We start from the raw sequence: 12,905 nt of genomic DNA on the forward strand, positions 1-12,905 counted from the left end.
TCTCAAACTCCCGACCTCAGGTGATCCGCCCACCTTGGCCTCCCAAAGTGCTGGGATTATAGGTGTGAGCCACTGCACCTGGCCCCCTTTTTTTTTTCTCAAGTGGTGAGCTGGTAAATCAGCTCTTAAAACCAAACCCCTGATTTGTAGTGTTTGCCAATGTCCATGGTATAAATATTCAAGCCATGGCTAATTTCAAGCTATCAACATGATGTGAACTGGCTCACAAAATTCCTGAAAATTTCACAATCAGCTCTTGTTAGCCAGTACAGACTGGCTTCAGCACACCACTCATCCCATCCTTAAAGTTCACACCAGTCTTTATGAATTGGCACCATATAAATGAAGCTGGAAATTTCTGGAGTCCAAAAGTCAGAGATCCAGTGGCAAACTGAGATTGGTCTGCCCCAGGTCCAAAGTGAGAAACAAGAGAACCATGGCAAAAAGTAGCTTCTATAAGGAGGACAGCCACCCCAAGGCAAAAAAACAAACAAACACAAGGCTGGGCACACACCTCAAAGATCTCAAAGCCAGCAATGTCCAGCACGCCGATGAAGAACTGCCTCTGCATCTTGGTGTCCAAGGTCTTGTTAATCCTGGCCACCAGCCACTTGAACATCTTGTCGTAGACAGCCTTGCCCAGAGCCCCAATGGAGTTTTGGCACTGTTCCATGTTCTGGCCTTTTTGCACAAACTCATTGCCTACTTTGACCCGGGGCCTGGTGATGCCCTTCTGCAGTTCACCAGAGTTGAGACCCATGAGATGGGCGACTTTGTCAGCCACTGAGTAGGGATGGAAAAAGCAGGTTAGTGCAGGAAAGATGTAGCCATGCCCAGGAGAAACCTGGCAACATCTATTGTGGTTCAGAGAGGGGGTGAAAGGGAGGGTGGAGGAGATCCCATTTTGCCAATGAGAAAACAAAGATGTGGTAGTTTCTACACTTGCTCAAGGTCAAATGGCAGCTGGGCACTGTGGGTCATGCCTGTGATTCCAGCACTTTGGGAGGTTAAGGTAGGAGGATCACTTGAGGCCAGGAGTTTGAGATCAGCCTGGGCAACATAGCAAGACCCTGTTTCTACAAAAAATTAAAAAATTATTCCAGGCGTGGTTGTGTGCACTTGTAGTCCCAGCTACTGAGGAGGTTGAGGCAGGAGGATCGTTTGAGCCCACAAGGTTGAGGCTATAGTGAGCTACAATTGCATGACTGCACCGCTGCGCTCCTGCCTAGGCAACAAAACAAGACCCTGTCTCAAAAAATAAATACAAATTAAAACAGCAACGACAGCAAAACAAAATCACGTCTTGACCCTCAATTGTGCTTTTCTGAAAATATCAATGTCTGAACATGTGTGGCTTGCAGCCACGTAGAGCTGGCATGTCCCTGAAATGGCCACAAAGCCCTGGAAAGTAGGGAACTCCCCTCCACTGGCCACCTTGTCCCTGAGCAGCCCCAGCCCAGCACCTACCCTCAGTGGTGTCCACTTCAGCTTGCTCTTCTCTGGGCTTCTGCTTGAACTTCATATTCCCAAAGTGCATGATACCTCCGGTCAGCTTATACACGGACATCTTCTCCTCGGTGCTGAAGCCCAGCACATCAAAGGCTTCCTGCAAAGCAACAGAGAGACAAAGCCACATGACTCCTGCCTTCTCATTCTACATAGTGGAGGCCATGGGACTTCCACGGTGGGGCCATGCCAAACGGCCACTGCGGCAGGGCGTGGACCCTGGAGTTAGACACACCCTGAACAGGGAGGGTTCTATTTTCCTCCAAGGAGTCCAGATCAGATGTTCTGTTATAAGTCATCTTCTTTATTGCAGTAACCTCTCTGGCTTCTGTTTCACCACCTGGTAAATGGTGATGTTAATGGTAGATCAGAATGATGTGACAATCTTTAGTCCATATTGAGCACATAGTAAGTGCTCAATAAACGGAGGTATTGTTATTTTTTTGAGATAGGGTCTTACTTTTTTGCCCAGGGTAGAGTGCAGTGGCATGATCATGGCTCATTGCAGCCTAGAACTCCTGGGATCAAGTGATCCTTCTACATTAGCCCCCTGAGTAGCAGGGATAAGAGGTGCATGCCACCACACCTGGCTTATTTATTGATTGATTGATGGAGTTCTCCCTCTATCACCCAGGCCGGAGTGCAGTGGTATAATCTCTGCTCACTGCAACCTCCACCTCCTGGGTTCAAGTGATTCTCCTTCCTCAGCCTCCAAAGTAGTTGAGATTGCAGGCATACGACACCATGTCTGGCTAATTTTTTGTATTTTTTAGTAGAGATGGGGTTTTACCATGTTGGTCAGGCTGGTCTTGAACTCTTAACCTCAAGTGATTCACCTGCCTCAAAGTGCTGGGATTACAGGTGTAAGCCACCATGCGCAACCAGTTATTTTATTTTTTGAGGTAGGGTCTGTTTCCCAGGCTAGAGTGCGGTGGCACAATCATGGCTCACTGCAGCCTAGAACTCCTGGGCTCAAGTGATCCTCCCATTTTAGCTTCCCAAGTTGCTGGTTATTATAATAGGTGCATGCCACCACACTCGGCTAATTTTTAAATTAATTTTTTTTTTTTTTTTTTTTTGCAGAGACAGGATCTTACTATGTTGCCCAGGTTGGACTCAAACTCCTGGACTTAAGCAATCCTCCTGCCACAGCCTTCCAAAGCGCTGGGATGACAGGCGTGAGCCACTGTGGCTGGCACTATTATTATTGTTAAGGCTTCATGCTAGGTATTAAGTGAGGGGAAGGCAAAGATAAATCAGGAATTGATTCTGTCGTCAAAGAGGAGAGAGGACCTGTATACAAATAATCCTAACAGGAGTCATGAGTGTTTCGTGTCATAAGAGGAGACAGAGTGTGGTGGGGACTGGGAGAATGACAGAGTCACTTCTAGCTGGGCTGCAGAGAAGGAAAAGTTGCTTGGGGTTGATGGCCCCTTAAGTCCCCAGGGAATTCTAGTTCAACTCTGCAAAGAGAAACCCTGCTTGCTACAACAGGCTTGGGATAAAACACTGACTGCAACCCCAGACATCTCAAAGGAGGATTTGGGTGGCTGTCTGGCAGTTCTAAGTGGGCTCCTGTTCCCACCGCCACCCCAGTTCTAGTAGCCGTGCGTGCAGGGCCCAAAGGCTTCTCCCCCTTTGCCAGCTCTGCCTGCCCACTCACATCTGTGATCTGCAGCTCCTCCTTGTCATCCATGTTGTCCACTGTGGTAACGCCTTGGCTCACCCAGTGGTATTCCTTAGGGTTGGGGACCAGCAGCAAACTCTCTGCCAAGAGCAGCAAAGCAGGTTAACCCTTGGTGATGTGTGGCTTTCTTTTCTGCCATCTCTAACCTATCTTCCTTCTCCTCCTCCCTCCCTCCTTCCCTCTCTCTTTCTCTTTCTCTCTCTCTTTCTCTCTTTCTCTCTTTCTTCCTTTCTTTCGATAGGGTCTGGCTCTGTTGCCCAGACTGGAGTGCAGTGGGACAATCATAGCTCATGCAGCCTCAAACTCCTGGGCTTAAGTGATCTGCCTGCCTCGGCCTCCTCAGTAGCTGAGACCACAGGTACCACCACGCCTGGCTAATTTTTATTTGCTTATTTTAAATTTTTTTTTTTTTTTGAGATGGAGTCTCGCTCTGTCACCCAGGCTGGAGTGCGTTGGCACAATCTTGGCCCACTGCAACCTCTGCCTCCCGGGTTCAAGCTATTCTCGTGCCTCGGCCTCCTGAGTAGCTGGGATTACAGGTGCCCACCACCACACCTGGCTAATTTTTGTAATTTTAGTAGAGATGGGTTTTCCCCATGTTGGCCAGGCTGGTTTCAAACTCCTAACCTCTGGTGGTCTGTCTGCCTCAGCCTCCCAAAGTGCTGGGATTAGAGGTGTGAGTCATTGTGCCCAGCCATTTTTTATTTTTTGTAGAGACAAGGTCTTGCTATGTTGCCCAGGCTGGTCTCAAACTCCTGGGCTCAAGTGATCCTCCTGTCTTCACCTCTCAAAGTGCGGGGATTACAGACATGAGCCACTGCACTCGGCTGGAAATTGCATTTTTAAATGAAGTCCCCCAATTTCAAAATGCTGTTCCGGCACCATTCACATCACTTTAAACCGAAGGGATTATCAGAGAACCCCAGGAGAGACACAAGTCCCCTTGCACATGGGAATTCTTTACTTATAGAAAAGGATGAAAGCAAGGTCAGGGACAGATGGAAAGACATAAAAGTCTTTACCAACAAGGTCAGGCTTCTTGTTTGAGAGAATCTGGTAGAAGATGTGGTAGCTTCTCTCGGCTGCTTGCTGTGAGATGACACGAGACTTCTCTAAGAGATCTGAAAAAGAAGTGGAGATGCTAGTGAGTACACAGCTGTTTCCCTGGAGTTCAGTGCTGCCTACAAAGCAGGAATCCTCTCTCCATAAAGCCTAGAACAGTCACCAGTGGTGAGCCCCACCCATCGCTCTTCCAGACACAGCCTCCAGGGACCTGACTGCCTCTGAGGGAGGCCTGGGAATGAGGCCAGACTCCTGGGCACCGTCAGGCTGCAATCAGAAGGACCTCCCACTTGGTTTAATGCTTCTTTGTTACTGTTTCGAAATTCCTTTATTATTTTTTATTTATTTATTTATTTTTGAGATGGAGTCTCGCTCTGTTGCTAGCCTAGAGTGCAATGGCATGATCTTGGCTTACTGCAACCTCCACTTCTTGGGTTCAAGCACTTCTCCTGCCTCAGCCTCCCAAGTAGCTGGGACTACAGGCATGTGCCACTATGCCCTGCTAATTTTTGTATTTTTAGTAGAGACAGGGTTTCACCATGTTGGCCTGGATGATCTCAATCTCTTGACCTTGTGATCCACCCACATCGGCCTCCCAAAGTGCTGGGATTACAAACGTGAGCCACTGCGCCTGGCCTATTATTATTTTTAGAGAGAGTGTCTTTCTGTGTTGCCCAGGCTGGAGTGCAGTGGTGTGATTATAGCTCACTGCAATCTCTAACTCCTGGTGATCCTCCTGACTAGCTGGGACTACAGACATGTACCACCATGCCAGGCTAATTTTTCACGTTTTTCGGGATCTTTCTATGTTGCCCAAGCTGGTCTCAAACTCCTAGGCTCCAGCAATCTTCCCGCCTCAGCCTCCCAAAGTGCTGAGGCATAAGCCACTTTGCCTGGCCTGAAATTCTTAATATGTTTTAACATGAGCCCCTCATTTTCATTTTGCACTGGGCCTCACAGATTGTGTGGCTGCCCAGAGAAACCCTCTAGGAGGGCTTGACTTACAGCTCTCGATGTCAGCTCCAGCCAGTTTTCCTGTGGTTCCGAAGTGGATTCGGATGAACTTGCCCTGAGCAGGGAGGAGAGGGGAGGGAACAGGAGGGAAGTCATCCACAGCTTTAGAGTGTAAGTGGCCCAGAGTTGGCCTACTGGGGCTGCGGGGATGTAACCGGGCTGTATTGGAGTGGCAGATTTCCCACGAAGATAGGCAGAGAAACACATGAACAGGTCTGAGAGCTAAATCTAGGGTCTGTGGTTTGGGGCATTTGTCGGGGAGAGAAGTCCAGCAGGAGGGATGGTACCCTTTGGAATTCTATGTAGAATCCAGGCACCATGCAAATTTGGAGCACCCGCCACGCCTCTTTACCTGGAGACTTCTGTGTCATTCATTTCTCTGGCTTGCATGGTAGAGCCACCAATAAATTCTCCTGGAAAAAGGACTCTCTCTCTCTCTACCTTGGCTGCTCCTGGGCCTGTCTGTGCTCACCTCTGTTCCTCCCCTCACCACCACCAGCTCTGTTTTACCAGGCTTCCTGCAAGCTTGCTAGGCTCTGCTAATGGGAGGCCCCAGAGGAGGTCCGGGAGTCAGAGAGACGAGGCCAGGGTATTGCTCCTCCCTGGTTGGTATCTCAGGTGGTGCTGGGTGCCTCTATGACTCCAGCTCCCGCCAGACAGCTGCACCGGTTTAAGAACTCACCAGGAACCTAGGATAGCACCTCTCTCACATTCCTCCAGCCTAGAAGAGGTCACAGCTTCCCACTGCTGTCAATCTCTGTCTCCCTAGGTGACTGTTGCCAAGGCTCTGCATCAACGCCACTTGACTTAAATATTAATACTAAAGAGGGTTCTGTTTGCTGATTAGATGCTTCCCACCCCCCCCACCCCCCGGTACAGGATCTTGCTCTGTTGCCCAGGCTGGAGTGCAGTGGCACGATCTCTGATCACTGCAGACTTGACTTCCCAGGCTCAGGTAATCCTCCCACCTTAGCCTCCCAAGTAGCTGGGACTACAGGCATGCATGGCCATGCCCGGGTAATTTTTATTTTTTGTAGAGATGGGGGGTGGTCTCACTATATTGCCGAGGCTGGTCTTGAACTCCTGGGCTCAAGAGATCCTCCTGCCTTGGCTTCCCAAAGTGCTGGGATTACTGGCATGTGCCACTGTGCTTGGCCTCCTTTTATGCTAATGGAGATTTTTTTTCTTTATTGAGAAATGTCAAGACTTGGGTACATCAAAGAAAACCAACTTCTGAGGGGAAAAAAAAAATCAAAACCCACTATAGAAAAAAAACGGTTAACTCTGTCTGGGTCTCTGCAGAACCCAGAGAATGTATTCGTACAATTCAAAAACTCTAGGTGCCTTATAATTGATCTTTTTTTTTTTTTTTTGAGATAGAGTCTCGCTCTGTTGCCCAGGCTGGAGTGCAGTGCAGTGGCACAGTCTTGGCTCACTGCAACCTCCACCTCCCAGGTTCAAGCAATTCTGCCACAGCCTCTCAATTAACTGGGATTACAGGCGCCTGCCTCCACACCTGACTAATTTTTTTGTAATTTTAGTAGAGGTGGCGTTTTGCCATGCTGGCCAGTCTGGTCTCGAATTCCTGACCTCGTGATCCATCCACCTTGGCTTCCTAAAGCACTGGATTATCAGCATAAGCCACTGAGCCTGGCCTCAATTGATCTTTTGATACAAAATTACCTGTTAAATTTGCAATTTGTAGTTCTCGGTGTTGAGGCTCATTGGACCAGCTAGTAGGAGTCTTCAGCTGAATTCCACGAGGGGTTATTTATCTTTTGAGTTAGTTTTTCCTCATTGCCAATTTAATTCTGATTGCTATGCCTGAAATGTCTCTGGGAAGGCGATGTCTTCACTTGCCCCGCCGCTGTCACCTTAATTTAAAACAGCCTCAATTTCTTTACCTAGGGTGGGTTCGTGACACCTGTCCTACCACCCAGGGGGCCTCTCATGTGGCTGCCCACACTTACGAAGCGAGAGGAGTTGTTGTTCCTGATGGTCTTGGCGTTTCCGAAAGCCTCCAGCACGGGGTTTGCCTGGATGATTTGATCCTCCAGAGACTTCTGATACAGAAAGAAACCCAAAGTCGGTTGACCAGTTGGCTGCAGCCTGGGAACCCAGGGCTGAGGGACTGGGCTTGCAAATGACAGTGGCTCATGTGCTGGGAACCCAGGAGGGGAATGGCCCTGGGGTGGCCAGAAAATCAGGGCCAGAGGGGCTGCATGTAGAGATCTGGGAGGAGGGCCACTGCCTGACAGTGTCTGTCCCTCTGTGGCTCCATGACATTGGGAGGGGCACCTGGGGACATGGGCAGCCACCTGGGCTTGATCCCTAGCTACTGTTTTCTCAGTTTGCTGTTGACAGAGAGCCCCCTGAGCAAGTCTGAAACACCTCCCTGCACATCCTTCATCTCTCACCTTTGCTCTGTTAGCCTTCTCCCGCTCCCTTTTTAGAGACAGGGTTTTGCTCTGTTGCCTAGGCCGGAATGCAGTGGCACGATCTCGGCTTACTGCAGCCTCCCACTCCTGGGCTCAAGTGATCCTCCACTTCAGCCTCCTGAGTAGCCACTCCCAGCTAATTTTTAGTTTTTTGTAGAAATGGTGTTTTGCTATGTTGCCCAGGTTGGTCTTGAACTCCTAGACTCAAGCAACCCTCCCACCTCAGCCTCCCAGAGTGCTGGGATTATAGGCATGAGCCCAGTGTGCCCGGCCTCAGTGGGCCTTTTTGTTTGTTTGTTTGTTTTTTGTTTTGAGACAGTCTCCCTCTGTTGCCAGGCTGGAGTTCGGTGGCACGATCTCTGCTTACTGCAACCTCCGCCTCCCGGGTTCAAGTGATTCCCCTGCCTCAGCTTCCCCAGTAGCTGGGAACTACATGCACGCACCACCACACCAGGCTAATTTTTTTTTGTATTTTAGTAGAGACAGGGTTTCACCATGTTGGCCGAACTCCTGACCTTCTGATCCACCCACCTCGGCCTCCCAAAGTGCTAGGAATGTAGGCATGAGTCACCACGCCCGGCCTCTGTCAGCCTTGTACAGCTGCCTTAGCTGGCTGCCCATCTTAGGTTCTTTGTACCCCTGGGGCAGCCGGGGCCTGCAGAAGCCACTTAACAGGCAGCAAACTTTCCCGTTTCTCCTCTGCCAAGTACAAGGGGCTCTGCTACCTGTCCTTCTGGAGGCAGACATGGCTTGGGGCAGCAGAACAAGTCCTGGAGGAGGAGACCCTGATCTATCTGATCTACGGCCACCTTCTCCCTGTGTGACCCCACCCAAGTCACTTATCTCTAAGCCTCAGTCTCCTCATCTGTAAAATGGCCCTAAGCTGTGAGAAGCTGTGAAGATTGAACAGGTGCCACTGTGTGTGTCACAGATGCCTGAAGATGGGAAATGGACCCTGGGACCACTTGGCCGGCTCTTACCTTCTTATCTGTGGTCTGTTTGCCAGTTCCTCCGATGTTGGCAAAGTACTGGATGACCTTCTTCGTGTTTTCAGTCTTACCAGCACCAGATTCTCCACTGCAGGTGGAAAAAAAAGAGTGAACAAGAGAAGCAGGAAGAGGGGGCTTGGCCACAGAGAAAAGAAGCAAGACCAGCCTGGCCAACATGGTGAGATCCCGTCTCTACTAAAAATACAAAAATTAGCTGGGTGTGGTGGCTCACACCTGTAATCCCAGCACTTTGGGAGGCCAAGGCAGGAGGATCACCTGAGGTCAGGAGTTTGAGACCAGCCTGGCCAACATGGTGTAGCCCCGTTTCTACTAAAATTACCAAAATTAGCTGGGTGTGGTGGGGCATGTTTGTAATCCCAGCTACTCAGGAGGCTGAGGCAGGAGAATTGCTTGAACCCAGGAGGTGGAGGTTGCAGTGAGCCGAGATAGTACCACTGCATTCCAGCCTGGGTGACAGAGCAAGAATCCATCTCAAAAATATAACCAAAACTATTTCTGAGGAGAAAAAAATTAAAAAAAAAATTTGAGATAGGGTCTTGCTCTGTCATCCAGGCTGGAGTGCAGTGGTGTGATCATAGCTCACTGCAGCCTCTACCTCCTGGGCTCAAGAAATCCTCCTACCTCAGCCTCCTGAGTAGCTGGGACTACAGGAATCCACCACCACACCTGGCTAATTTTTTGTAGAGATGGGGTCTCACTATGTTGCCCAGGCTGGTCTCAAACTCCTGGGCTCAGCTGATCTTCCTGCCTCAGCTTCCCAAAACCCTGGGATTACAGGTGTGAGCCACCACACCTGGCCTCAAAGGTATACATTTCTGTTCACATTTTGCCTCCTAGCCAGGGCAGGCAGGCAGGGGGGGAGTCCTGGGGACAGGGAAGCCACCCCATCAGTTTAGCAGGTGCAGCCTCACCCAACCCGCTAAGCCCACTCATCTGCCTGCAGAGTTCCAAACAAAGTCCTCCAATTAATTCCAGAAAGGCTTAATTATATGTGTAAGACACAGACCTAATTATATGTATATAGACTGAGAGATGGAAGAGACACTTACGTGATTAGCATGGACTGATTTTCACGATCTGTGGGGAAGAAAACAAGAAACAGGAAGGTGTAATTAGGAAACATTTAGAAACTAGACATTTGACAATGCCCCAGCTAAATAGCGCTTCCCCAAATTCTACCCGCCTTAGATCGTGGCCTTGGCTACACTTGGAGGCCAAAATCCAGGATCCTGTGGGATCTGTGGCCACGTGCCCATCCCTGGAGCGTACACCCTTGCAGAAAGGATTAGGAATTTATCAGCCACTCTTTCTACCAGCCTAGAGTGGCCATCAAGCGACCCAGTCCTAAGCAGCACAAAGGGAAATGAAGACAAAAATCACAGAGGGCTGGACAGCATGACTCATGCCTGTAATCCCAGCATTTTGGGAAGCCCGTGAGTTCAAGACCAGCCTGGGCAAGATGGTGAAACCCTGTCTCTACAAAAAATTAAAACATTAGCTGGGCACAGTGGCACATGCCTATAGTCCTAGCTACTCAGGAAGCTGAGGCAGGAGGATTGCTTGAGCCCAGAAGTTCTAGACTGCAGTGAGCTAAGATTATACCACTGCACTCCAGCCTGGGCAACAAAGACACTGTCTTTAAAAAAAAAAAAATCATGGCCAGACACGGTGGCTTACGCCTGTAATCCCAGCACTTACGGAGGCTGAGGCAGGTGATCACTTGAGGTCAGGAGTTTGAGACCAGCCTGGCCAACATGATGAAACCCCGTCTCTACTAATAATACAAAAGTTAGCTAGGCATGGTGGCACACGCCTGTAATCCCAGCTATTCAGGAGGCTGAGGCAGGAGAATCGCTTGAACCCAGGAGGCGAAGGTTGCAGTGAGCTGAGATTGCACCATTGCGCTCCGTCCGGCCTGGGTGACAAGAGCGAAACTTCATCTCAAAAAAAAAAAAAAAAATGCATAGAGGAATCACTATAACATGCAGCCAAGATCATACAGGTAATGGTTAAGAGTATTAACTTGAGTTCTGAGCAAGTTACTTACCTACTTACCTTGGCATCCCATGGCTTTGTGACGCTTAAGTGAGATAGGATGTATGTGCCCAGCATACTTACTGAGCCCTGACACCTGGTAGCAGCAGCTGATGCTCAACATTTAGCAAAGAACTTCAACTGGTGGTGCAGGGTCAGGGTTAGGATGGGGTATCACAAGGTCTTAATGCGTCTGGAGCAGCAATGGCAAAGGAAGGCTTGTCTCCCGCCACCCCAGCCCCAGCAGAGCCCATCCCAACGCACCCATAAGCATGTCGTGGTAGGCGTTGTCAGAGATGGAGAAGAGGTGAGGTGGCATCTCTGTGCGCTTCTTGCCCTTGTACATGTTGGCCACACGGGCTCCATAGATGGGCAGCCACCTGTAGGGGTTGACTGTCACGCAGAACAAACCTGAGTAGGTCTGAAGGGAGGGAGGGAAGATGGTCAGCTTGTTCTTCCTCCTGGTACCCTCTTCCCCCAGCTGAGTTCCCTTCAAGCCCCAGCATATCATAGAGCAAGCTGTGAAGAACACCAGTTTTCTGCCAGGTGCGGTGGCTTACACCTGTAATCCCAACACTTTGGGAGGCTGAGGTGGGCAGATCATGAGGTCAGGAGTTCAAGACCAGCCTGACCAATGTGGTGACACTATCTCTACTAAAAATATGAAAATTAGCAAGACATGGTGGCATGGGCCTGTAGTCCCAGCTACTCAGGAGGCTGAGGCAGGAGAATCACTTGAAACTGGGAGGCAGAGATTTCAGTAAGCCGAGATCATGCCACTGCACTCCAGCCTGGGCAACAGAGTGAGACTCCGTCTCAACAACAACAACAACAACAGCAACAACAACACAACCCAGGCTCTGGAGGCAAAACCTTATGTCTATCTGAATGAGCCTTCTCTTTAATATATATTTGTTTTTGTTTTCTTTTGGTTTAATTACAGTTACTCCTCAATTTATGATGGGGTCACATCCAGACAAACCCATCATACAATGAAAAGAAATATCGTATTGGAAGTCAATTTATGATATTTTCAATGTACAATTGGTTTAATCATAAATCAGGGAGGGCACTGAATGTGTATTGCTTTTACCCCATCATAAAGTCAAAAATCATTAAGTTGAACCATTGTAAGTTGTGGTCCATATGTATTTGAATAGGTAACACTGTCACTGTGGTGACATATATACGCAAAAGGTCCCTCGACTTGCTCCATGCCAACCCCTACCCTCACCACAGGTAAACACTGGGCTAGTTCCTTTTACTCCCTTCCATGTTTTCTTAATTATATATATATTTTTGAGACAGAGTATCACTCTGTCGCCCAGGCTGGAGTGCAATGGCACGATCTCGGTTCACTGCAACCTCTGCCTCCCAGGTTCAAGCAATTCTCCCTCAGCCTCTTGAGTAGCTGGGACTACAGGTGCCTGCCACCAGACCCGGCTAATTTTTGTATTTTTAGTGGAGACAGGGTTTCACCATATTGGCTAGGCTGGTCACGAACTCCTGACCTCAAGAGATCTGCCCACCTTGGCTTCCCAAAGTGCTGGGATTACAGGCGTGAACCGCTGCGCCTGGCCTATAGTACTATTTTTGTGTCTTGCTTTTGCCACTTAATATAGCTGAGTTTCCATGACAGTCCATTGAGAGATTTCTGGGGTGATTCAATAGATGTGGAATCTTCACTGTGTGGATGCAGTTTCCTACTTGTGGCAGCTAGGTTTGACCACCTGTTGTTTTCTTTTTCTTTAAGAGCCAGAGGCTTGCTCTATCTCCCAGGCTGGACTGCAGTGGTACAGTCATAGCTCACTTCACCGTTGACCTCCTGGACTCAAGGGATCCTCCCACCTCAACATTGCAAGTAGCTGGTACTACAGGTATGTGCCCATTAAGCCTGTAAAATTAAAAATAATTTTTGTAGAGATGGGAGTGTTGCTGTGTTGGCCAGACTTGTCATGATCTGTCCTCAAACAATCCACCCACATTGGTCTCCCAAAGTGCTGGGATTACAGGCGTGAGCCACAGCACCTGGCCTTGCGCGGTGGCTCACGCCTGTAATCCCAGCACTTTGGGAGGCCGAGGCGGGTGGATCACGAGGTCAAGAGATCGAGACCATCCTGGTCAACACGGTGAAACCCCGTCTCTACTAAAAAT

General features: G+C 49.2%; 1 protein-coding gene across 1 annotated transcript in view; it reads right to left on the reverse strand.

Moving 5' to 3' along the window:
• The window catches only part of LOC108307869 (myosin-16), an 83,562-nt gene that overhangs the window by 61,589 nt on the left and 9,068 nt on the right, over nt 1-12,905 (reverse strand). Inside the window, exons 3-11 of the mRNA XM_037740395.1 lie at nt 11,016-11,172; nt 9,767-9,794; nt 8,688-8,784; nt 7,240-7,332; nt 5,261-5,324; nt 4,216-4,314; nt 3,166-3,273; nt 1,468-1,602; nt 515-783 (exon numbers count right to left, since the gene is read on the reverse strand). Of these exons, the coding sequence (XP_037596323.1) occupies nt 515-783; nt 1,468-1,602; nt 3,166-3,273; nt 4,216-4,314; nt 5,261-5,324; nt 7,240-7,332; nt 8,688-8,784; nt 9,767-9,794; nt 11,016-11,172 (1,050 nt within the window). The remainder of the gene's footprint in view (nt 1-514; nt 784-1,467; nt 1,603-3,165; nt 3,274-4,215; nt 4,315-5,260; nt 5,325-7,239; nt 7,333-8,687; nt 8,785-9,766; nt 9,795-11,015; nt 11,173-12,905) is intronic.

Source organism: Cebus imitator, unplaced genomic scaffold (assembly GCF_001604975.1).
Source record: "Cebus imitator isolate Cc_AM_T3 unplaced genomic scaffold, Cebus_imitator-1.0 Scaffold82, whole genome shotgun sequence".
Classification (NCBI taxonomy): domain Eukaryota; kingdom Metazoa; phylum Chordata; class Mammalia; order Primates; family Cebidae; genus Cebus; species Cebus imitator.